The 26,361-nt window shown below is 51.3% G+C and overlaps 1 protein-coding gene across 2 annotated transcripts in view; it reads right to left on the bottom strand.

Annotated features, from left to right (window-relative positions):
• The window catches only part of CACNB4 (calcium voltage-gated channel auxiliary subunit beta 4), a 130,681-nt gene that overhangs the window by 55,970 nt on the left and 48,350 nt on the right, over window positions 1-26,361 (bottom strand). The window contains exon 1 of one of the 2 annotated variants that reach the window (XM_054177608.1): window positions 15,048-15,247. The exons of the other annotated variant lie outside the window; for it this stretch is intronic. Coding sequence (XP_054033583.1) covers window positions 15,048-15,092 — 45 coding nt within the window. The 5' untranslated portion in view covers window positions 15,093-15,247. Of the gene's footprint in view, window positions 1-15,047; window positions 15,248-26,361 lie in introns of those variants that run through there. 2 annotated transcript variants of the gene reach the window in all.

The following is a 26,361-nucleotide window of genomic DNA, read 5'->3' as shown; positions in this document are numbered from 1 at the left end:
CGGTGGGCTGCTGCTCCTGCAGCTCAGCCAGGCCATACAAGCACAGAATGGTTTGGGCTGGAGAAGACCTCCAAGATCATCAGATCCAACCACTGACCTCACACCACCATGGCCATTAAACCATGTCCTGAAGAAGTGCCATGTGCATTTTGCACAGGGTCAGGCTGCTCAGGGCCCCATCCAACCTGACCTTGCATGTTTCCTGGGATGGGTCTTCTCTTACCTCTCTGGGCAACCTGGACCAGGGCCTGACCACTACATTGTCCCCTTGAATTTCATGTGGTCTGGGAGGAAGAATGAGAAAGAGGGGGAAAAAGAGAAGAGCAGGACCTGGCATCTCCCTCCTGGCAGCCACAGCTCCTCTCACAGCCACATCCTGTGTCAGCAGCCCTGTTGCAATACAGCAAATCAGAGAGGGGCTTGCTCTAGGAGAAAAGTGGTGTAATAAAATGAAAGCAAAAATAAAACCTTCCAAATACCTCTGAGACCTCCAGAGACTGCAGCAGACTCAGGCAGGCAGCCACCTGGGAAGCCACTTTGCTGATTTCCTTCCTGAAAAGGTTTGCTGAGGGTAAGTTGCTCAAGCTGCCAGCTGCTGGGAAGGAGCTTCTGCTCCTAATGCAGCACAGGCAGGTGGGTTAAGAGGCAACACCACCAAAGGCAGCAACTACCTCCTGGCTGGAGGAAACCAAGCAGGCCTCAGGACTTTGGAGCTGCACTTGCCACTGAAATCACAGCATCACAGATTGCATTGGGTTGGAAGGGACCCTCAAAGGTCATCTTGGCCAACCCCCCTGCAGTCAGCAGGGACATCTGCAACTAGAGCAGGTTGCTCAGAGCCTTCTCTGCAGCCTGCATCATCTAAGCCTACAGCCAGTGAGCAAGTAAAGAGGGCAGGGTGGGACACTGACAGGAAGATGGGAAGGTTTATATGGAATGGAGAGGCATCACTTGGATCCCAAGCCAACCAAAAGCAAGCATTTGTATGAGAGAGGCTCAGAAAAGGGGAGCTAAGCATTTGGCAAGGCTCTTAAACAGGGCCACAAGGATGATCCAAGGGCTGGAGCACCTCTGCTGTGAGAACAAGCTGAGGGAGCTGGGGGTGTTCAGCCTGGAGAAGAGAAGACTCCAGGGGGACCTTAGAGCTGCCTTTCAGTACCTGGAGAGGTCCTACAGGAAGGCTGCAGAGGGACTTTTGCTAAGGGTGTCTAGGAACAGGACAGGGGGGAATGGTTTGCAGCTAAGAGACAGCAGGGTTAGACTGGATCTGAGGAAGAAGTTCTTCTGTATGAGGGTGGTGAGACTCTGGAACAGGTTACCCAGGGAAGCTGTAGATGCCTCCTCCCTGGAGGTGTTCAAGGCCAGGTTGGATGAGGCCTTGAGCAGCCAAGTCTAGTTGAGAGGTGTCCCTGCCCATGGCACCATGGACACCATGGCAGGGAGGTTGGAGTAGATGATCTCTCAGGTCCCTTCCAACCTAAGCCATTCTGTGATTCCTGAAATGAATCCACTCTGGGTTGTAACAGCTCCTCACCACTTCCTACAGCTCTCCTTCCTCCTTGGGACACAAAGTGAAAACTAAGAGACAGTTGGAAGCAGGCTGCAAAACTGCAGGGGCAGGCAGACTGTAATTGATGGATCTGTTTTTCCACCTGCCAATACCATGCTCATTTTCTACTGACATCAATAAGAAGTGCCAAGTCCCAATATCCCTGCTCCATGGTGTGCAAATCCATCTGGAGAACGCTGTAGCTACAACCAGCACGACACTGAGGGTGGTGAAGGAACTTCTCCTCTCTTGGCAGAGCCCTAGAAAATTAATATCCTTTAATTAAAGCCATTAGAATTAATATCCTTTACAATTAAAACCCAGGAAAGGATATTAATTAAAGGCTATTAAGTCAGGTAAGGTCATTTTTTTGCTTCAAGAACAAAAGCTCCTGTTCTTATGGAGGCAGTTCCTGGTCTTGTGTCCTGTTCTCCAGGTGAGAGACTGCCCACTGTGCACAGCCAGCAGTAGATCCACACACAAAATGGCATCAGGGATCTCCTCTAAGCAGCTTTCTTGCAGGGGCTGGATCAGTTCTCTCATCTCCTCACATGTTATGAGGAAACAAAGCACTGAGAGGAACTTGGCAAGAGAAAAATCTAAGATGAAGAAAGTTACTGTGTTCAGCTCTGGAGTCTCCAGCATAAGAAGGACATGGATCTGCTCAAGCAGCTCCAGAGAAGGGCCTTGGAGATGATTAGGAGGATGGAGGCCCTCCTCTATGAGGACAGGTTGAGAGAGTTGGGGTTGTTCAGCCTGGAGAAGAGAAGGCTCCAAGGAGACCTTGGAGCAGCCTTCCAGGGGGCAACAGAAGAGCTGGGGAGGGACTGCTGACAAAGGCACAGAATGACAGGATGAGGAGTAATGGTTTAAAACTGGAAGAAGCTGCATTTAGATTAGACATTAGAAAGCAATTCTTCCCCATGAAGGTGGTGAGGCACTGGAACAGGCTGTCCAGAGACCCTGGGGAAGCCCCAAGCCTGGAACTGTACAAAGCCAGGCTGGATGAGGCCTTGATCAAGCTGGTTGAGTGGAAGGTGTCCCTGCCCAAGGCAGAAGGTTGGAACTAGATGATCTTAAAGGTCCCTTCCAAACCAGATGATCCTAGGATCCTGTGACTGGCTGCAATTAATTGGAGGGCACAAGATAGAGCCACCAGAAAATGTTGTGGGACAGAACTCTCCCCCTTCTTCTTGCTGCTCTGAAAGTCCTCTAATTTTCCTAGAGTAACAGAACAGCTGAGGCTGGAAGGGGCCTCCTGAGCCCAAGCTCCCCTAGATACATGTGGACCTATAGACACCTGTGTGTGTTTGTGTATACAGAGACAAACCCAGCAGCTGTGCACAAGGAGGATGCTAGGAGCAGAGCCAAGGGAAGGAAAGACAGAAGCTCAGTGGAAAGGGAAGTCATGAAAGATGCAGGAGAGAGGAAGAGCAGGCAGTGTGCTTGGAGGCACTCTCCTCTAACCCACCCAGCTGCCCACATCTCTTCCCAGTTTTCCACAGCTGCTGGCTTGTGCCTTTTCCCAGAGGAGAAATTACTCTCTGGTAAAAAACAGGCACACACCAGGGCTCCAGGAGACAATCTGGTGAGGCTTAATGGCCCAAGGGAGCTGCAGCCCAAGCTTTCTTTACTTTGGATTGTGAAACACACAGTGAGAAGTTCCCTCGAAGCCACAGTCCCAGTTTTACACAGGGAGTTCCACCAGGAGTGACTGGCAGGGAGCTAAATTCATTTGGCATGCACAGGTCCATGTCATCAGTGATGGCATCAGTGAAGAGATGCAAGATGCCTCCCAGCAATGCACCTCCCCTGAGAGCAGAGAGCTACCTGGACAACAACAGAGCCTGTGCCTACCAACCTCCTCACTGTGCTCCACACAGGAGCACCAACAGACTGCACCTGAATGTTAAACAGATGTTGACATGGGAAGCAAGAAGGGACATGGCAAGATGAGACACTCAAGAGCTGAAAGCAGTTCACTGCTGGCATGAAAATCAGTGGCAAAGAGCTGTGGAAAAATACAAACCAGATCTGATGGAGGTTTGCAAGAGAATCCTGACTCCACCTGGGATGCCTACAGAATCCCTCAGTGTTCAGCCAGCTCAATGACATTTTGCAATCAATTACTGGATTCCAGAACACAGTGTCACAGGACAGCAGAGGTTGGAAGGGACCTCCAGAGATCATCAAGTCCACCCCCCATGCCAAAGCAGGATCACGCAGGGTAGTCTGCACAGGAATGCATCCAGCTGGCTTTGAAAGTCTCCAGAGGAGACTCCACAACCTCTCTGGGCAGCCTGCTCCAGGGCTCTGCCACCCTCACTGTAAACAAGTTCCTCATGTTGAGGTGAAACCTTCTGTGTTCAAGCTTGAATCTGTTGTTCCTTGTCTTATTAGTGTACACTTCCAAAAAGAGCTTGGCCCCCTCCACCTGACACCCACCCCTCAGATATTGATACACATTGATCAGATTCCCTCCCAGTCAAGACTAAGCAGCCCCAGGGCTCTCAGTCTCTCTTCACAGGGCAGATGCTCAAGTCCCCTAATCGTCCTTGTGGTTCTCTGTTGGTTTCTCTCCAGCAGGTCTCTGTTTCTCTTGAGCTGGGGAGCCCCAAACTGGACACAGTACTGCAGGTGTGGTCTGAGCAGTGTAGAGGGGGAGAAGAACCTCCCTAGCCCTGCTGGCCACACTTTTCTTGAGGCACCCCAGGATCCCACTGGCTCTCTTGGCCACAAGGGCACATTGCTGTCCCATGCAGAACTTGCTGCCCACCAGCACTCCAAGGTCTTTCTCCATGGAGTTGCTTTCCAGCAGGGTATCCCCTAACCTGTCCTGTTGTTATTCCTCCCCAGATGCAGGACCCTGCAGTTGTCCTTATGGAACTCTGAGAGGTTTGCCTGCACCCAGATCTCAGCCTGCCCAGATCTCATTGGATGGCAGCACAGCCTGGCAGGTGTCAGCCACCCCCAAAGTTTTGTATCATCAGGAACTTGCTGAGGGTACTCTCAATCTCCTCATCCAGGTTGTTGATAAAGATACTGAACAAAACTGGACCCAGGACTGATCCCTGGGGAACACCACTGGCCACAGGCCTCCAAGTTGACTCTGTGCCACTGACCAACCAGGTTGGAAAAGACCTCGGAGATCATCAAGTCCAACCTATTACCTAATACCTAACACCTCCTGACTAACACCTCCTGGCTTCAGGTGCCATGTCCAGGCCTTTTTGACCTTGCCAGGCTGGACAAGTAGGCAGAGTCCAACAGGATGGCATTCAACAAGTCCAAGTGCTGGGTGCTGCACTTTGGCCACAACAACCCCATGCAGTGCTACAGGCTGGGGGCAGAGAGAACAGCCATGCAGAAAGGGACCTGGGAGCAGCGGTTGACAGCAGCTGAACATGAGCCAGCAGTGTGCCCAGGTGACCAAGAAGGCCAGTGGCATCCTGGCCTGCATCAGGAATAGTGTGGCCAGCAAATCAGTTTAAGACCTATGAACCAGCCCTGCCAGCTCTTGTCCCAGGATTCTTTTCCCTCTCTTAGAGAGCAGTTGCCAGGCTCGTGCTCTTTGTCACATCATCTGCATTTGTGCACGCTGCTGCTTTTTCAACCCAGGCTCTTCCATCTCTGCAAATGCCTGCTCAATGGAAAAACAGCTACCAGCTCAGCATCTCACCAGCACAACGTGTCTGAGGGAGATAGGGAAGCAAGCCACGCCGTCAACAAATCCTGGGTTAAGCTTCTCCTCGTGTTATTTATGATTCCTATGATGTGTCCCTTCAGCACCAGAGCCACAACCTGCCCTCAGCTGCCCTTCAGCCCAGGGAGAGTTGTTTATGCTTTCTATCAGCAGCATTTTCTTAAGCACTGGGGAGTTTCTGAAGCCATCTGCAAGCCAGGATCAGCACATCTGGGAGAAGTCCTTGTGATTTCAGCTGCGCTCCACGGTCACAGAATCCCAGCATGGTGGGGGTTGGAAGGGGCCTCTGGAAATCACCCAGCCCAACCCCCCTGCTAAAGCAGGGGTGCCCACAGCAGCTTGCCCATGACCACAATATCCAGCTGGCTTTGGAAGCTCTCCAGACAAGGAGACTTCACCTCTCTGGGCAGCCTGCTCCAGGGCTCCAGCACCCTCATACCAATCAAGTTTCTCCTCTTCCTCAGATGGAACATCCTGGCTTCCACTTTGTGCTGGTGATCAGGGCTCTCCACCTTTCCTCCTCACAAGACACTCCAAGCCCCCCAGCATCTCTGTAGCCCTGACACAATGCCATACTCTGCAGTGACAATGCTGTATCCTGCAATGCTACCCTAGACATTGCACTGCCAGCCACCATTCCCAACTCCCTGCTGGGCCCTGGTGTTCCAGAGTCCAGGCAGGCTCCTGCAGCCCTTCTCACTGCCCCTTTTACGGCAAACTCTGAACACCAGCTGCCAGCAGCACTCTCACCACTGTTTAACTCCTGTAAACACCAAAGGACTTGCAGTATTTAAACTGCTTTTGTGGATTTGGGCAGGAATCCCACCAGAAGCATTAATCTACTTCTTGGTGACAAGAGGACTTGCCTAGTACCTTTGATGGAAGAACATCATCCTGGCTTACAAACCACTAACCAAGTCCTGCTTCTGGTATGTGTGTGCACTGAGTGTCCCCTCTAGCATCAGCAGTAAGAGGCAGGTTATAAGTGTAGGGATGAGAAGCATCTGAAAGAAAGCAGAGCTGGGTGAGATGCAGGTCAAAGGGTGAAGAGAAGGCACAAAGGGAAGGCATATGTATGGCTTAGAAGGTGAATATGCAGTTAACAAGATGATCTACAACAGGGATCTACAGGGCAAGGAAACAGCACCTTTCCTCCTCCTTTAGACATCAGAGAGGTACCACACAGAAATCCAGTACTTAAAGATGAAGTTCCCTAGACAAAAGATGAAGGCATAACTTAAAACACCAAGCTACGTGACAGAACGCATCAGGTTGGAAGAGACTCTCAAGGGTCATCTTGTCCAACCCCCCTGCAGTCAGCAGGGACATCTCTTAAATGCTTCCTAAACATTTTTCTCTGATATTGACCAAAATACCCCCACATTTCTTCCCCCAAAGGGTTGTCAAGCTCTGGAACAGGCTGGGCAGGGAAGTGGTGGAGTCCTCATCTATGGCGGGGTGTCAAAGCAGTGGAGATGTGGTGCTGAGGGGCATGGTTTAGAGGTGGACCTGGTAGTGCTGGATTAATGGTGGGACTGGATGATCTTAGAGGTTTTTTCCAGCCTAAACAAATTCATGATTCCATTATTCCAACTAGTTCAGGATGCCTGATGCCTTGCACACCAGGAGGAAGAGGATGACCTGCATGGGAAGCACTGGCATTATGAAGCGGAAAAGCACGCGGAGTGAGCGCTGCAGGCTGTCACCAGCTCCTGCTGATGGGTGAGGCTGAGCAGCACCCTCCCTTCCACACAGGCACCACCTCATGGCCATCCAGCCTGGGCTTCTCACCCCAGACCAGCTCAGGCCAGTCCTCACTCTCTCCCTGCCGTACAGCCAAGCTGAAGCTCTAGCCACAGGCAGCGATTTCCAACAGCGCTCCTGATAACGCCTCTCGTGAGCTGACAAGCGTTCAAGTTCCACCTCCTGAGAAGTGAGGACAGCCACTGCACATGCTCTGCTGTCACTCTGAAATGACAGCTCTGGAGGCAAAACAAAACAGTCCCACAGGAACTGGTCTGATGGCTCCACCACTGCAAAATGGCTGATGTTTATGGCAGTGGGTGTCATTCCCCATCAACTGATGGGGCCGGGAAGGGCTCTGCATTCGTGGGTGCTCGGTGCTAACTCCTGGAGAGCCTTTTTCAGTCATCACAGAAGGGTTTGGGTTGGAAAGGACCTTCAAGATCACACAGTTCCCACCCCTGTGCCACAGGCAGGGACACCTTCCACTAGAACCAGATTGCTCAAGGCCTCATCCAACCTGGCCTTGAACACCTCCAGGGAGGAGCCATCTACAACCTCCCTGGGCAACCTGCTCCAGTGTCTCACCACCCTCACTGCAAAGAATTCCCTCCTCATCTCCAGTCTAAATCTGCCCTCTCCCAGCTCAAAGAACCTGGGGAATTTCTCCTGGGCAGGTTCCATGGGAGCTTGTTTCTGATAAAGATGGATTCTTCACTGAAACCAAAGAGCACTGAGACATTCTGGACCCAACCTATCAAGCAGTATGCAGATCTTTTCCCCACCATAAATTAACTCTTACTTCACAGTTGTAAAATAAACCAGTTTTATTTGCTTTCCCAGTGCCCCTCACTGCCTTCAACTCTCTGTGCTAATGGGGTTTTATGTCCTGTTCCCTTGCTATCATGAACAAAAGAAAACATACTTGTCCCCCTGAGAAGCAAGCTTTCCTTCCCAAGAGGGTGACCCTGGTTAAAACAACTCAAATCACTCAGACAGAGCTCTGCAAAAATCAAACAACAGGGCAAAAACCAAGGCTAAAATCTTCAAGGGGAAGATGCTTCTGTCTATCATAGAACTGTTTGGGGTGGAAAAGACCTCCAAGGTCATTCAAGTCCAACCAGCAACCCAACAGCCCCATGGCCATTAAACCATGTCCCAAAGTGCCATGCCCACAGGTTTCTTGAACACCTCCAGGGCTGGGGACTCCACCACCTCCCTGGGCAGCCTGTTCCAATGCCTGACCACTCTGGCAGCAAAAACAACTTGTTCCACATCTCCAACCTAAACCTCCCTGTGGTGGGTAACAAAATTTTAAAGGCATAGCCTAAAACTACCACACTCCCCTGGCACTGTATCATACCCTTTCCTCTCATTCAGTCACCAGATACTAGGGAGGAGAGACCAACCCCCACCTGGCTCCAGCCTCCTTTCAGGAAGCTGTAAAGAGCAGTGAGGTCTCTCCCCTCAGCCTCCTCTTCCCCAAACACCCCCAGTTCCCTCAGCTGCTCCTCACCAGCCCTGTTCTCCAAGCCTTGCTGCCCTTCTCTGTTCAAGCACCTTCCCTCACTCCCTGTGGTCTCTCCCCTCAGCCTCCTCTTCTCCAAACACCCCCAGTTCCTTCAGCTGCTCCTCACCAGCCCTGTTCTCCAAGCCTTGCTGCCCTTCTCTGTTCAAGCACCTTCCCTCACTCCCTGTGGTCTCTCCCCTCAGCCTCCTCTTCTCCAAACACCCCCAGTTCCCTCAGCTGCTCCTCCCAGCCCTGTTCTCCAAGCCTTGCTGCCCTTCTCTGTTCAAGCACCTTCCCTCACTCCCTGTGGTCTCTCCCCTCAGCCTCCTCTTCTCCAAACACCCCCAGTTCCCTCAGCTGCTCCTCACCAGCCCTGTTCTCCAAGCCTTGCTGCCCTTCTCTGTTCAAGCACCTTCCCTCACTCCCTGTGGTCTCTCCCCTCAGCCTCCTCTTCTCCAAACACCCCCAGTTCCCTCAGCTGCTCCTCACCAGCCCTGTTCTCCAAGCCTTGCTGCCCTTCTCTGTTCAAGCACCTTCCCTCACTCCCTGTGGTCTCTCCCCTCAGCCTCCTCTTCTCCAAACACCCCCAGTTCCCTCAGCTGCTCCTCCCAGCCCTGTTCTCCAAGCCTTGCTGCCCTTCTCTGTTCAAGCACCTTCCCTCACTCCCTGTGGTCTCTCCCCTCAGCCTCCTGTTCTCCAAACACCCCCAGTTCCCTCAGCTGCTCCTCCCAGCCCTGTTCTCCAAGCCTTGCTGCCCTTCTCTGTTCAAGCACCTTCCCTCACTCCCTGTGGTCATTAGAAGGGCACATCTGCCTCCCCAAGTTGTTTGTTTCCCTCTTTCTGCATCTCTTTTCCTTGATGTGGCAAATAATTTTTGCCCACAATGGCTGACTGGGTTTGGTTGGTTTCTTTTTTTTCCCCCAGCTTCAGCAGTGTAATTTTCCTCCTCCAAAAGGCCTCACACTAGCTCGTGCATCATCTGCTTCACATTAATCATCACAGCTGGGGAGGGACTGCAACACCCATGCACATACTCATGCCTTTAGAGCTGCACAAATAAAAATAGGTGGTTTGCTCTGGGTTTTATAGCTATGGACACACACAAACACGCTGTAATAACAGCTTCAGTTACAAGCATCAGCTGTGTATCTGCTCCCCCTTAAAAAAGGGCAGGTTTGTTCCTACTCTGAAGAGGAAAATGTCACCTGCACACTTTTCCTAGAGTGCTCCAGGATCAGTTGTTCTGGTGTGAGCCACAGCAGAACCAGTTCTGCTCAGGGCTGGGACTTCCCAGCTCAGGCTCTGCTCAGTGAGGCACTTGATGAAGCTCAGGGCAGGGTGGCACAGCCAGGGGCTGCTTCTAGCAGGCAGAAGCTGATGGGAGAGGTCCTGCCAAGGGCTGCCTGCAGAAAGGCTCTGCCTGAGACTTGCTCCTCTGCACACCAAGGGCACTGCCACAGCTTGTGCCACACCTTGGGGGGCAGCAAGGCAGAGGTGGCAGCTGTGGGGAGGAGCAGCCAGGACAGGTGACCCTCAAGTGCCCAACTGCAGCCCATGGATGGAATCTGCAGGAGCAAGCTGAGGGCTGCCCAGGGCCAAGCTGCTTCTTCCCTGGCTGGTGCCCCAGCAGGACTCTGTCCCTTCTGCCTTCCATCCCCATCCCTCTGTTCCTGAATCCACTTCCAGAATCCAGCTCCTGAATCCATTTCCTATCTGCTGCTGAGTCCAGGCTGAGACTTCTCAGTGCCTGCCCCCAGCATCAGTGGTGCAAATGGTGCCCTCATTGCCAGCAGGGGTTGGGTTCCATGTTGGTTTGTGTCTCTTTGTCTCTCTCCCATGGCATTGTTCTTCTTTCTGTCCTAGCTGGTTGAGTTTCTTTCCCATTCTCTCTCCCTTCTTCCCTTTGTGAAGGCAGAGGGCTTCCTGGAGAGCCTCTGGCACTGCTCTGGTGGCCAGCCCTGATCCTTGTCACTGATTAATTATGTAAACTGTCAGTTATTAATTAGGTATAAATTCAGTATGTAGCTCAGCTCCTCTATCACTAAATGCTATGATCTTCTAGCACCTTCCCAGAAGCGAGCCCAGTTGCTCTGTGCAAGTGCTAACAGTTCACCTCTCCCTCCAACACAGACTCAATTGCCATGCACATGGGTAGAGTTTTATTCCTGAAGAACCCTCACCATGGATTTTGAAGTCACTGCCATCCAGCTCATTCCTAATTGTACCACTACCAGTGCAGCTGGAAGCAGTTCAGAGGCACTCAGCAGCACACATCTATTTCAGTCCAGTGCAGAGCCACAAAGCTTAACCCTTGATCACAGCTGCTGCTCTTCCCTCTGCTCTCAGAGAGACTCACCCTGATAAACCCAGGCCACCTTCACACTGCAGGGACAAACCTGAGCCAGGAGAGTGAGTGGATTTTCATTTCAGCCTCACCACTACAGAGCTAGGCACAGCTTGAGTTTCCAAGTCCTGCCTGGGAGAACCCCTAAAGCATGCCCAGCACCTGCACCCATTTGGCTCACTCAGAGCAGCTGCCTTCTGAGCTGGAGGTTGAAATGGACCTTCTGAGTGAACGCTGCTAGTCCATCAGGTTGTAAAAGCTTTCTGCTGCTTCAGACACACACCAGGATTTCCTTCAAAGAACAGGACTTCCCCAGAAGCCCTGAGAAGGATTTGGAGGTGCTGGTGGATGAGAAGCTGGACTTTCCCCAGCACTATGAGCCCACTGCCCAGCCCTAGCTGTGTCCTGGGCTGATCCCCAGCGGCATGGGCAGCAGATGGAGGGAGGGGATTCTGCCCCTCTGCTCTGCTGAGACCCCACCTGCAGTGCTGGGGCCAGCTCAGGGGGCTGGAGTTAGATGATCTTTAAGGTCCTTTCCAACCCAAACCATTCCATGACTCCATGAAATGCAGTGTGAGCAGGGCCTGTGTGCAAAACAGTGAAAACATACAATGATTTGTTAGCTCTTACCTCCTGCCATCAGAATGAGGCTGCATGGGGTTTATCAGGGCAACAGCCTGCTCGAGGAAGATATTACTGTACTAGAATGACTCCTCTGGAGAAGGTTTATTTTTCACTACAAGCATTTCAAGTAGCACAAATCCTGGACCACGTCTCCCTGTGCTGCAGGGAAGGAAAGAGCACGCCGAGCAAACCAGCTCACGGCTCCTTGAGTCACTAGCTGCACAAAAGCTGGGCTAAGCCTTCCAGGTCCTAAAGCCCAGGAGAACACTGAGGCACCTTCTTCAATCTTTGCAGGCTCACAGTTGTTTTTCTCTTCACAGCAGGGAAGCAGCATTCTCCCCTCCATTTGTTTTGCACTGGATTAATTTGATTACGTTGGCTCTTTTTGGCTTGCAAACAGCCCTCCTCTGACCCATCACGCTACCTGTGTGCCAGCATATTGTCTCAGCAGGCATTCTCCAGCCATGAGTCAGAATCCAACAGAATAATAAGGTAGAAATGTTGGAAGCAAGTGGTTCAGGAGCAGAAAGCAAGCAAACACTTGGGGAATTCTGTCTGCTTCCTGGCTGAGCCTTGGGGGTTTACAGCCTTGAGATTTCTCAGGGGAATATAAGAGCTGCTGGAGCTGGTCCAGAGGAGGCTACCAAGATGACAGAGGGCTGAAGAACCTCCTCTATGGGGACAGGCTGAGAGAGTTGGGGGTCTTCAGCCTGGAGAAGAGAAGGCTCCAGGGAGACCTTAGAGCTGTATTTTCATAGTTGAAGGGGACCTACAGGAGGGTTGGGGAGGGACTGTGGTGATGGATAAGGGGCAATGGTTTGAAACTGGAGCAGGGTAGATTTAGGTTGGCCATCAGGAGGAAGTCCTTCACAATGAGGGTGGTAAAATACTGGAACAGGTTGCCCAGGGCTGTGGTTGAGGCCCCATCCCTGGAGACACTCAAGATCAGCCTTGATGTGGCCCTGGGCAGCGTGCTCTAGTTGGGAGGTGTCCCTGCTGACTGCAGGGGGGGTGAACAAGATGGCCTTTGAGGCTCCCTTCCACCCCAATGCAATGTGTGAATCTAGGTTTGGGGTAGGGTTTTTCACTAATGAAATCTGAGATTCTCCCATACTGCCACGATTCTGGAAAGCAAGGCTATCAAAAACACTATTAAGCACTGAGAGACTGTAAAATTACAACAGCTGTAATTACAAACTACAAAAGCATCCTCAGGAACTGCTTAAAAGAATGTTAAGGAACCTGGAAATGCCTTCTTCATCCCAGCCCTTCAAAGCAGAAAACCAAAGAGCTTTTTCCTCTCCTCTGCTGCTATCAGGATTCCTGCAGTCCAAATCCCAACACAGCTATCTGTGTAACAGGTCTTCTGCTGTCAGTAAAACTGCCTTTCCCAGACAAAGGCCTTGGAAGAAATCACAGATTCACAGATTGCAGCAGGTTGGAAGGGACCCTCAAAGCTCATCTCGTCCAACCCCCCTGCAGTCAGCAGGGACACCTCCAACTAGAGCAGGCTGCTTTATTGCAAAGCATCTCAAAAGCACCCCTGAATCCCACTAGATATTTACCTGCCTTCTCCAGTGAGCTTCAAATTCTGCCTTTTATAGCCAAAACATTTCTTCTACAGCAAGCTGCATCCAGCAAGTTAAACCTTCTTAGCCTTGCTACTGCACTTTTCAGTTGTTTGTTTGTTTTAAAGAACATATTTACACTTTGCTGAAAGGCATTACCAGCAGCACAAGACAGATTCAGGCTTGAGAACAGTTCTCAGGCATTCACGCTTTGCCTGCTTTACAGAAACATCCAGTTGGATCCTAAAACACATCCCTAAAGGAACCAACACACTCATATGCACTTGGCATGGCAGCTTGCAAGCAGCAGAGACAGAAAACACAAACCACAAATTAACACATGCATGCTAAACAGGCAGGGATTTCTACATTGACCCAAAGCAGCACAGTGTTGAAAGCATTCTGCCTTTTGAGGGATTCAGATGCTGCAGGTTCTCTCCCAGCAGAATCACAGAATGGTGGGGGGTTGGAAGGGACCTCTAGAGATCATCGAGTCCAACCTCCCTGCCCAAGCAGGGTCACCTAAGACAGGTCACACAGAAACACATCCAGGTGGGTGTGGAATCTCTCCAGAGAAGCAGACCCCCACAATCTCTCTGAGCAGCCTGCCCCAGGGCACTGTCACGCTCAGGCTGCAGAAGCTTCTCCTCACGTTGAGGAGGAACTTCCCGGATTTCTTTGTATCCACTGTCCCTTGTCCCGTCACAGGACACCACTGAAAAGACACTGGTTCTGTTGTGTTCACACCCACCCCTCAGATATTTACAGGCAGTGATAAGATCTCCCCTGAGCCTGCTCTTCTCAAGACTAAACAGATCCAGATCTCTCGCACATCTCTCCTGTGAAGAAAGTCTAAGTCCCTTACTCATCCTCGTAGCTCTCCATTGACTCTCTCCAGCAGATCCCTGTCTCTCTTGAATTGGGGAGCCCAAAACTGGATACAATATTCCAGGTGGGGTCTCACCAGGGCAGAGCAGAACCTCCCTGCATGGTGCACCACATCATTTCATCACCATTCTGCACACCCGAGGCTCCTTCTCCCTCAGAAGCAACAGAGATACCGAATCAAGTTGCTAGTAGGTAGGCAACACGTAGACAGGTAATGCTTCCCAGCCCTAGACCGACGCTACCTCATTGTCAGGCAAGGCAGAAAGCCTCCTCTGAAGCCATCCAGCACCTTGTCCACTCTCCTGGGGACAGCACATCGCACCATCCATACGTCTGCGCTGACGTACGCTCCGGTTTATGTTATCATCTGTGTGTTTTACGAGCTGGCCACAACGCCTTATGTAACAGATCCCTGTTTAATATGGCACGGCGTGCTCAGCGCCGCAGCAAGCCCAGCGCTGGCCCCTGCCCCGACTCCTTTCTGCCCACCCGGGGCCGAAATACCACTTGGAGCACAGACCGCCACTATCTCCTATTTGGGCTGTCCAGCTCGGACCATGGTAACGGAGTGGGGGGAGCCTCCGTGCTGCAAGAGAACCATTTTGTGAGGGATGTCACCAGCTTCCCAGTAAGGAAAACTGGGGGCAGGCGGTGGGGAGATCATTTCCCAATGAACACCACCGACCTGCCCCAGCTTCTCAGGGGCAACCCTGCTGCTGTCATCCCCATGATGCCTCTGCTGCCACAGCACCTGCCCCGCTGCTTCGTCCCCTGCCAACAGCCCGGCCGGGATACAGCCGGCAGCCCAGCAACTTCTGGGGTTGTTCGGACGAGCCCGGCCCGAGCATTGTGTAATTAGCGGCTCCGAACTGCTCCGCCGATGAACGCCAAGCGGGGCAGGAGCCGGCGCTGCCCGCCCCGGGAGCCGCCGGCACAGGGCTGCGGGAGCACAAGCGCCGCTGACCGCCGGCAAGCTCTGCCGGGACCCCGAAATACAGCTGCTCCCCCCAAATTATGCAACGGAGGAGCGTTTCGGCGGGGTCCCGCCGGCGCACGCCACCTCCACTAACAAAGCCTGCGGGGGGTGGGCTTGCGGGCTCCCCCTCCCCAGCACTCACCGCCTCCGAGTCTTCAAATCCATGCAGGTACAAATTGTCGTACATGGAGGTCCGCTGACGCCGGGCGCCTCTCTCGGTGCGGAACCGGCGCTGCGGGGGAGGGGAAAGGGGAAGGGGGGAAGAACCGAGCGGCGGCGGAGGCCTGTGCGGCGGCGGGGCCGAGCCTGCCCTCTCAGCGCTGCGGACGCCCCAGCCGCGCCGCGCCGCCCCGCAGCCCACCCCCGCCGCCGCCGCCTTCCCGCCGTGGCCCGCTCCCCGCGCCGCCGCGCTGCCATTGGCTGCGACGTGCTACCGCCGCGCTGCCATTGGCTGCGGTGCGCCCCTGCCGCGTCGCTATTGGCTACGACGCACCCACTACCGCCACCACGCGGGACGCTCAGGAGCATCGCTGCCCCCCTGCCCGCCGCTTCGGCAGCCGTCTCACGGCCCTGACAAACTAAGCACAGCGGCTGCCTGCCGCCTCTTGCCGGGCTGCCTGAGGCGGTGGCGAGGGGAGGCAAGTAACGGGGCCATTTCTTTCTTTCTTTCTTTGTCACCGTTTCTTCCTTTCTTTGCCACAACCCCGCTTCTTCAGGATCCCAGAGAACAGCAGCTGGAGAGAAACACACAACCCCCACACTCCCCTAAGGTCTGGAAACAAGCCAAACAGACCCAAAACACTAAAGACTTAAAAGAACATAAGATTGGGCCTTATTTGCAACCAAATTTAGGCACAAATTCCTACTGGAGCTCTAATAGTGGAAGTTTCTGGTTCCCCCCCTCATTTCAAGCAGCCGTAGCTCATCAGCCACACTGCCTGGACCTCAGAGTATGTTGACCAGACTGGCACACCTCATTCCACAGGTGAAAAAACCACATCCAGGGAAGCCAACTGACCAACACAGTCCACCACAGAGTGAGGAAACTGCAAAGTGAGCCCTTCACCTGTACGACTCTAAACTTCCCATCTCCTACACTTAAGCACTGAATTTTCAGCATGACACAGTCTCACAGTATCACCAAGGTTGGAAGAGACCTCAAAGATCATCCAGTCCAACCTGTCACCACAGACCTCATGACTAGACCATGGCACCAAGTGCTACATCCAATCCCCTCTTGAACACCTCCAGGGATGGGGACTCCACCACCTCCCTGGGCAGCACATTCCAATGGCCAATGACTCTCTCTGTGAAGAACTTTCTCCTCACCTCCAGCCTAAACCTCCCCTGGCACAGCTTGAGACTGTGTCCTCTTGTCCTGGTGCTGGTTGCCTGGGAGAAGAGACCAACCCCCACCTGGCTACAACCTCCTTTCAGGGAGTTGTAGAGAGCAATGAGGTCTCCCCTGAGCCTCCTCTTCTCCAGGCTAAGCAACCCCAGCTCCCTCAGCCTCTCCTCACAGGGCTGTGCTCCAGACCCCTCCCCAGCTTTGTTGCCCTTCTCTGGACACCTTCAAGTCTCTCAATGTCCTTCCTAAACTGAGGGGCCTAGAACTGGACACAGGACTCAAGGTGTGGCCTAACCAGTGCAGAGTACAGGGGCACAATGACCTCCCTGCTCCTGCTGGCCACACTATTCCTAATGCAGGCCAGGATGCCATTGGCCTTCTTGGCCACCTGGCCACACTGCTGGCACATGTTCAGGCAGCTGTCAATCAGTACCCCCAGGTCCCCCTCTGTTTGGGAGCTCTCCAGCCACTCTGACCCCAGCCTGTAGCTCTGCATGGGGTTGCTGTGGCCAAAGTGCAGCCCCTGGCACTTGGACTTGTTGAATGCCATCCTGTTGGACTCTGCCCATCTGTCCAGGCTGTCGAGGTCCCTCTGCCCTCCTACTGACCAATATCTGCTCCCAGCTTGGTGTCATCTGCAAATTTGCTGATGACTGACTCAATCCCCTCATCCAGATCATCAATGAAGACATTTTTCTCCTTCTCAGACCATCAACACTTGTAGTGGGCAAGCACAACACCAGAAAATCACCACAGGTGATTAAAATAATAAATAAATAATAATAAAAGAATCACAGGGATGTAGTTCCCTGGGTCCAGAGATGTGATGGAGGCACCACCCCTGGAGACATTCAAGGTCAAACTTCTTGTGGCTCTGAGCAGCCTGATCTAGTTGGAGGTGTCCCTGCTGACTGCAGGGGTGTTAGATAAGATGAGCTTTGAAAGTCCCTTCCAACCTGATGCATTCTGCAGTTTTGTGAACTGACTTTCTATAGCCTTATTAAAACAATCTAAATCTTCAGTGCAATCTGTAGAATAAAATAGAATAAACCAGGTTGGAGGAGACCTTTGAGATCATCAAGTCCAACTCATCATCCAACACCATCTAATCAACTAAACCATGGCACCAAGCATTCCATCAAGTCTCCTCCAGTGATGGTGAGTCCACCAGCTCCCCAGGCAGCACATTCCAATGGGCAATCATACTCTCTATGAAGAATTTCTTCCTAACATCCAGCCTAAACCTCCCCTGGCACAGCTTGAGACTGTGTCCTCTTGTTCTGGTGCTGGCTGCCTGGGAGAAGAGGCCAACCCCACCTGGCTACAACCTCCCTTCAGGTAGTTGTAGAGAGCAATAAGGTCTCCCCTGTGCCTCCTCTTCTCCAGGCTAAGCAACCCCAGCTCCCTCAGCCTCTCCTCATAGGGTTTGTGCTCCAAACCCTTCACCAGCTTTGTTGCCCTTCTCTGGACATGTTCATCTCTGTGCTCATATCTGCTATTTCTTCCCCAAAACTTGATTTAGTTCAGCAAAGTTACCACTAATCACTTGGAAGTGTCCAACAGGCACCTGAAGCAAAGCCAAAGGTGTTACTCTCCCCATATTCAATGATTCCATCAAAGATTCCCCAAAGTTAGAGTAAGTCTTATTCCCAGGTTACTACCCCTCCTGTGCCCTCCTTGTGCTCATTGCTTCTGTCCATATAACCTCTTGATTTGCACAATTTGTCTTGAGCAAGACCTTCTGTATCTATCCTATAGAGGAAGCATAGTCCCAGTGATGATTAAGAGAAGAATGTTAGACTTTAGGTCTCTTGAATTGTTTTCCAGGATCCAGTCCTCGGTCAAGGAGGTCTTCCAAGGAGCAGCAACTTCATCTCTAACCCCATGCAACAAGCTCGCTGCCAACATGACCAAACCAACAAACAAAACACAGCAAGTAGTTAACTAACAATGAATCCCTGATGGCTTCCCAGTGGCCTGTTTCAAACAAGACAGCACTCCTGCTTCAGGTAGAATATTTGTTCAGAAGACAGAAACTACATGTATGAATAATTCATAGATTCACAGAATGGATTGCATTGGAAGGGACTTTCAAGACCATCTCCTTCCATCCCCCATGGCATTGGCAAGGACACCCTCCACTAGACCTGGACACCCTCCATGCTCATCCACCCTGGCCATGAACACCTCCAGGGAGGGGGCATCCTTGACCTCCCTTGGGCAACTTGCTCCTTCATGGTCATCTTCACTAAGTGTGGACCACCCCAGGGAATAAGCAGCAGCTCATCCTCTTCCTGGGAGTTATCCATAGAATAGAATAGAGTAGAATAGAATAGAATAGAGTAGAATAGAGTAGAATGGAATGGAATGGAATGGAATAGAATAGAATAGAATAGAATAGAATAGAATAGAATAGAATAGAATAGAATAGACCAGGTTGGAAGAGACCTTCAAGATCATCACATCCAACCTATCAACTAATCCAACACCACCTAATCAACTAAACCATGGCACCAAGCACCCCATCAAGTCTCCTCCTGAACACCTCCACCACCTCCCTGGGCAGCTCATTCCAATGGGCAATCACTCTCCCTGTGTAGAACTTCTTCCTAACCTCCAGCCTAAACCTCCCCTGGTGCAGCCTGAGACTGTGTCCTCTTGTTCTGGTGCTGCTTGCCTGGGAGAAGAGACCAACCCCCACCTGGCTACAACCTCCCTTCAGGGAGTTGTAGAGAGCAAGAAGGTCTCCCCTGAGCCTCCTCTTCTCCAGGCTAAGCAACCCCAGCTCCCTCAGTCTCTCCTCATAGGGCTTGTGTTCCAAACCCCTCATCAACTTTGTTGCCCTTCTCTGGACACCTTCCAGCAGGTCAACCTCCTTCCTAAACTGAGGGGCCCAGAACTGGACACAGGACTCAAGGTGTGGCCTAAGCAGTGCTGAGTACAGGGGCAGATCCTTCCAGTTGAATGCGGGCTGCAGAACACCTCCACTATGTTCTGGGGCACTTCATGGTGGTTCGAGCAAGGCTGCTGAGATGGAGGAAGATTTCAGCTTCTAGGACTGGCTTTCAAATTCTCATGAAACTCCCTGTGTGGGAGGCTTTGGTTCGGTTCTTAGGGCCTGTGCTGCGAAACAGGTCCCTTCCCCTCCCCACCGTGGCGACCTGTGATGTCACAAATTTGAAGGACTGACTATATTGTTGGTGGGAGACTAATACAGTTGAAGAGGAGAAGGAATCATTGCTCAGCTCAAAAGAAAAGGAGGCCACGAAATCACAAGGAGGAGGGGGGGGAAAAAATGAAAAGGCATCTGAACTTCACATGAATTTATAATGAAATCATTTAACTCAGAAGTCAGGGGAATCACTATTGGATTTCCACTACTTACATTTCACACTGTCCTTTTAAGACAGAGAAGTTATTAAAAATATATATTTAATGACTCAACTTGAAAGGCTCCTAAAAGATGCTATAAAAATACACACAGCTCATTAAATAGAGATTGGACTTGCAAAAAGATCTAAACAGAAGGGAGCGTCACACAACCCACTCCAAGCACTCAGCTTAGGTGCCTAAATCGCAGGGCTTGGCCCCATTTAGTTAGGGTGGAGGCCCTAAATGAGTTTTCATGATCCAAGATGGAAATAGAGGCAAAAAAATTATACAGGAGCCATTGTATTTATAGGGTTTTACCCAGACCTGGGCCTAAAATGCAAAACTCACAGCATCACAACGTGGCAGGGGTTGGAAGGGACCTCTGGAGATCATCCAGCCCAACACCCCTGCTAAAGCAGGGGCACCCACAGGGGCTTGCCCAGCAGCACAAGGGACAGCTGGGTTTGGAAGCTTCCAGACAAGGAGACTCCACAACCTCTCTGGGCACCCTTTAATTCAAGAAGTTCCTCCTCATGTTTAGATAGAACTTCTTAATGGTGGAGTTTGTGTCCATTACCCCTTGACTTGTCACTGGGTGCCACTGACAAAAGCCTGGTCCCATCCTCCTGACCCCCACCCTTTTAAGTATTGATCAGCATTGATGAGATCCCTCTTCAGCCTCCTCCAGACTGTATAGCCCCAATTCTCTCAGTCTTTCCTCATCACAGAGATGTTCCAGTCCCCTCAGCATCTTGGTAGCCCTTTGCTGTACCCTTTCCACCAAGTTCCTGTCCCTCTTCAATAGGGGAGCCTAGAACTGGACCTAAGTACTCCAGCTGTGGCCTCACCAGGTCGGAGCAGAGGAGGAGATGAACCTCCCTCGACCTGCTGGCCACACTTTTCTTGATGTACCCCAGGATGCCATTGGCTTTCTTGGCCAGAAGGGCAATTGCTGTCTCACAGCCATCCCATTGTCCACCAGGACTCCCAGGTCTTTTACCCCAGAGCTCAAGATGTATTTCAAAGAGAAGCCATCACTGTTCCACTGACCTGTCCCACTGGAATGGCTGCTAGAGCATGGGGCCCTCTTCAGTAAAACAGGGACATGGGGAGGGACACTGTGTTACACTGGGTATGTGGGTGGCCAGCTCTGCCAGCTTCCAGAAAGTGAAAAGCACTGGCTTCAACATCCAGCACAGCTTAGCACAGGCAAAATGGACAGAGTACAACAGCAGAGATGGTTTCAACTTTCCTAGGTGAGCTTCCCAAGGAGTGATTCAATGGAACAGTTGAAAAGCCTCCACAATAGAAGATAAAGGTCACAGATTCACTCAAGGGTTTGAGAGATCAAAAGCATCCTTGGACTGCTTCTGAAGAGGAATACAAATGACTTGACATTATTAGGCAGGGAATTCCACTGCCTCAGGCCAACAAGAAAGGCTCTGGTACCTGTCACCTTCAGTCTGCACTTGGCTAACAGTAAAGCAATGAGCATCTGCAAGCCCCTCGGTGTTGGGGTGTGTGAGCACGAAGAGCTGTGAGAGACCCCAGGAAAACATGGAATGGGTAAATGAGATGAACTAACTCTTTGAAGTACTGGAAAAGTCTGTCTTAAAAGGCTAACATTTTAAATCCTTTTTTTTTAATGGTACATTCTACCTTCTCTCTGTGCCCATTGCCCTTGTCCACTGACAAGAGTCTGGCCTCATTCTCTTGCACACCACAGATCCCTTAGCTCTTACTGGGCATCGATCAGATCCCCTCTGGGGCTGCCCCAGGGCTCTCAGCCTTTCCTCCCCACAGAGACGCTCCAGGCCCCTCAGCAACCTTGGAGCCTCTGTCTCCAGTATTTCCCTGTCTCCAGTATTTCCCTGTCTCTCTTGAACTGGGGAGCCCAGAACTGGACCCAGGGTTCCATTTGTGGGCTCACCAAGGCAGAGTAGAGCGGGAGGACAACCTCCTTCAGCCTTCTGGCCACACTCTTCTGAATGCATTCTAGGAGACCACTGGCCTTCTCGGTCACGAGAGCACATTGCTGGCTCATGGGCAGCTTCTTGTCCACCAGGACTCCTCCTCCCTTCTCTGCATACACCCAATATTCTCCATTTTTTATGAAAGCCAGCCCTTTCTGAAGCAGAAAGGACATCTCTTTGAGACATGCTTCCAGATACTCTCCCATATCAATTCTTTAGTCCCTTCTGAGCTGTCCAAATGTGGCAACACCATTTCATTCTAGTGTTTTTTTTCCACCCCAGGGCATGAGTTCTGTACAGAACCATGGGAAGCTTTTATTTAAAGCCCAATCCAAGGATTACACAATCAAATGACAGCACTCTTAGGGCTCTTTGAGGAGATGTAGCAGTGAACTATTTGCATAAACACACTCAAGTGCTGCTTGAACAACTGCGCAGGAACCAGATTGCCAAGGCAAGGCGACGCCTCAGCACCGCACTGCGCAAAGCCAGAGCTGTAAGTCAGCAACTTCTCTCCTCTTCCTACTTGAACAAATTCCACTTCCACCTGGGATTTTGCTGCTTCTAACTCCCTGCAGACTTGTGCAGAAGGAGTGCATCCTGGAGTGCATCAAGAAAAGTGTGGCCAGCAGGTCGAGGGAGGTTCGCCTCCTCCTCTGCTCTGACCTGGTGAGGCCACAGCTGGAGTACTTAGGTCCAGCTCTAGGCTCCCCTATTGAAGAGGGACAGGGACTTGGTGGAAAGGGTACAGCAAAGGGCTACCAAGATGCTGAGGGGACTGGAACATCTCTGTGATGAGGAAAGACTGAGAGAATTTGGACTATACAGTCTGGAGGAGGCTGAAGAGGGATCTCATCAATGCTGATCAATACTTAAAGGGTGGGGATCAGGAGGATGGGACCAGGCTTTTGTCAGTGGTGCCCAGTGACAGGATGAGGGGTAACAGGCACAAAGTTGCATCCAAACATGAGGAGGAACTTCTTGGATTTAAGGGTGATAGAGCCCTGGAGCAGGCTGCTCCTTGCCTGGAGAGCTTCCAAACCCAGCTGTCCCTTGTGATGCTGGGCAAGCTGCTGTGGGTGCCCCTGCTTTAGTGGATGATCTCCAGAGGTCCCTTCCAACCCCCATCATTCTGTGATGGATGCTGTGAGTTTTGCACTTCAGGTCTGGGAAAAGCCACTCTCTGCCTCCTTTCCTGGAGAAGGATCAAGAGGAATGTTAACCCTGAAGCAACAAAAACTCAACACCAACTCAGTGGAGAAGGTCAGTTGTTCTTTATGGCCTCTTCCTGCTGTGACCTGGAGCAACTTGGTCTAGTGGAAGGTGTCCCTTGCCAGTGCCAGGGGGGTTGGAAGCAGATAATCTTTAAGGTCCCTTCCAACCCAAACCATTCTATCAATCTATGAATCTATGTTCCTGGACATTACTTAGGAGTAATGAGACACTCTCACCACAGCAGGTGAGGGCATAAAACCAAGAAGCATTAGTGGTCACCTTAATAGCACATCTGGAGAGCAACCCACTCCTTTGAGCAGTTCTAAGCAGACAGAAGGCGCCAAAACTCAGCATCAGGGGCTGATGGAACAGTGGAGGGTTGGAAGAGGCCTCCAGAGATTATCATATCTGATCCCCCCTCCACCAAAGCAGGATCACCTAGGGCAGGACAGACAGCAATGCATCCAGATGGGTCTTGAATTTCATCTCCAGAGGAGGAGATTCCACAGCCTCTTTGGGCAGCCTACTCCAGGGCTCCCTTACCCCTACAGCAAAGAAGTTTTTCCTCATGTTGAGGTGGAACTTCCTGGGTCCCAGTTTATATCCATTGCCCTTTGTCCTATCACAGGACACCACTGAAAAGATCCTGGCCCCTTCTTCTTGACAGCCACCCCTCAGATATTTATAAACATTATGAACATCCCCGCTGTCTTCTCTTCTCCAGGCTAACCAGCCCCAGGTCTCTCAGTCTTTCTTCATCATCCTCACAGCCTCCATTGGACTCTGTATATTCTATCCCTGTCCCTCTTGAACTGAGGAGTGTGGAACTGGACACAATACTCCAGCTGTGGTCTCACCAGATGGGGAGAAGAACCTCCCTTGACCTGCTGGCCACACTCTTCTTAATGCCCCCCAGGAGACCATTGGCCTTCTTGGTCACGAGGGCACACTGCTGTCCCATGGATAACTTCTTGTCCCCCAGCACTCCAAGGTCCTTCTCCAATCATCAGCACACTTCATATGAAACTGCTTTTGACCTTCTCTTGCCTGAATTCTGGGACCCCTTAAAGGAAATTGCTCTCTTCCATATGATGCTGCTCTTGTTGGACTCAGCACAAGAGCCCAAGTCTGTATTTCATTAATAGAAAGGAAAATGACTGTCAGCATTCTCCAGCAATCCACCTAAGGCAGAGCTTACTTCCATCAGTTGGAAGGAGTTCAAGTCCTCACTCTCCTAAGTTATTTGGCACAGCCCAAATGCTCACCCCTTCTCCCTCTAAAGCAATTTTTCTCTCTCCCTCTCCTCAACTGTTTTGTAATATAGATTAGATAAGCTTTTGGTTGAGTACTACCAGCTTCTGCCTTGGGGGGGAGGTACAAATAAGATAACCTCTTGAGATCCCCATTGATCTTGTTCTCCACCACCTCAGGAGCAATGAGAACTGGAAGAATGTTTGTGGCATTTGGTAGTCCTTGGAGGTATCGGATGAATAAGAATGGATTTAGCTTTCCAGAGAAAGAAGTGTTGTGCTGTTTGTGTAGATGTGGCATTTCAGGACATGGTCTGGTGGTCATGGACATCACAGAATCAGAGAAAAGACCTGTAAGATCATTGAGTTCAACCATCAACCCAACCCATGGCCATTAAACCATGGCCCAAAGTGCCATGGCCACAGGTTTCTTGAACCCCTCCAAGGGTGGTGACTCCACCACCTCCCTGGGCAGCCTGTTCCAACCCCTGACCACTCTTGCAGCAAAGAAATTGTTCCTCATCTCCAACCTGAATCTCCTCTGGTGCAATTTCAGACCATTTCCTCTCATTCTATTACCTGAAACTAGGAAGAAGAGACCAACCCCCACCTCACTCCAGCCTCCTTTCAGGGAGGTGTAAAGAGCAATGAGGTCTCCCCTCAGCCTCCTTTTCTCCAGACTGAACACCCCCAGTTCCCTCAGCTGCTCCTCAGCAGCCCTGTTCTCCAAGACCCTTCCCCAGCTTGGTTGCCCTTCTCTGGACCTGCTCCAGGACCCCAATGTCCTTCTTGGAGTGCAGAGCCCAAAACTGAATCCAGAATTGGAGGTGTGCACTGCCACATACAGAGGCAAAATCACTTCCCTAGATTAAACCTGATGCTCTTAGAAGTCTTTCCCAGCCTTAGTGATTCTATGTGCCATGGGCATGGAGGATTCTGTCTCTTTAAAGGTTTTCTTCCCAGAGACTACTGGATGTTATGCTTTCCTTCTTTGAATTTCAAGTAATGAATTAGTCTGGTAGGGTCTAATTTGACAGCTCTTCTGCAGGAAGTGAGGTGCCACCTATTCTAAACCACATTTATCTGACACTGTTACATAAAGGCTGCTATAATTACAGGGAGTGTGAAGACTTCATTGTCACTTCCCCTAGCTTTAGAGCACCTTCAAGGAGAGAGGTAACTGGGCTACATTTGTAGGTATCCTCTATATTTAACTGGCTGTGACATCTCCCTTCCCTGCAGGCACTGTGGGGATCTGCAAGAACTGAAGTTCTGCTGTGGGGAACTGAGAGCCTTAGCTAGGGCCTTGCAGGGTAGTTTTTGATAGACAAGAGTTGATTGTCTCCACCTCCTGAGGCAGCTATGAATGCTCTCTGAGGTTTTCCTAACCCAGGCTAACTCTAATTGTGGCTTCCACTGGTGCACAGGATTGAGTGCAACAAACCCAGCATTGCCTGCAAGACGTGGCCCACAGCCATCTCACTGTGTTAACATGGGGCTCCCTGTAAAGACCTGCAGCTTGAGGTACCTGCACCCACTGTGGTGATAGTCACAGAGCCTGGAGCTCCCTACAGAGAAACTCAGCAGCTCCCAGTGTCCATCAGGCTGCTACTGGCTGAAGGTCCAAAACACAGAGGCACACTGCAGATACCAACCCCAACAGCCAGGGTGGGTTTATGGCTGGAATTGTGCCTGCATTCTGTGGTGAAAGGAAGATGGGGGGGTGGGTTTCTGGTTTTAGAGAAGACAGATGGGGCTATCCTCCACACCAAAGCCCCATCTGGGGTTATCTTCCATGCCAAAATCCCATCTGGGCCAAAGGATTAAGCATTTGTTGTATTTCTTCTTTCAAGCCACTCTTCTTTTCCTATGAATGCAAATCAATCTCCTTATCTCCTGGCACTGAGACTCAAACTCCATGGGGCCTTGAGCAATCTGGTCTAGCTGGAGATGTCCCCTGTTCACTGCCAGGGGTTGGACAAGATGAGCTTTGAGGCTTCCTTCCAACCTGATGCACTCTGTGATGCTGCAATTCTGTGAGCTGCCTTAAGTGCTGCTGCTGGGTGTTGCTGTCCTCCACTTCAGACTGCTGTGATGATGGGAAACCACCAGTAAAAGCCAGTCACAAAGCTGATGGGAAGCTGATGCTATTTTGCCCAAGCAAGGAGAGTCACTACTGAGTTCTGGAAAGTGTCATCAGTACCAAACCACACCCAGACACACAGACATGAGAGCATTGAGGGTGGTGAGGTACTGGAACAGCTTGCCCAGAGAAGTTGTGGAGGCTCCACGCTCCTT

Source organism: Dryobates pubescens, chromosome 2, assembly GCF_014839835.1.
Source record: "Dryobates pubescens isolate bDryPub1 chromosome 2, bDryPub1.pri, whole genome shotgun sequence".
Taxonomy (NCBI): domain Eukaryota; kingdom Metazoa; phylum Chordata; class Aves; order Piciformes; family Picidae; genus Dryobates; species Dryobates pubescens.
This window is presented reverse-complemented; position numbering and strand designations above follow the sequence as displayed.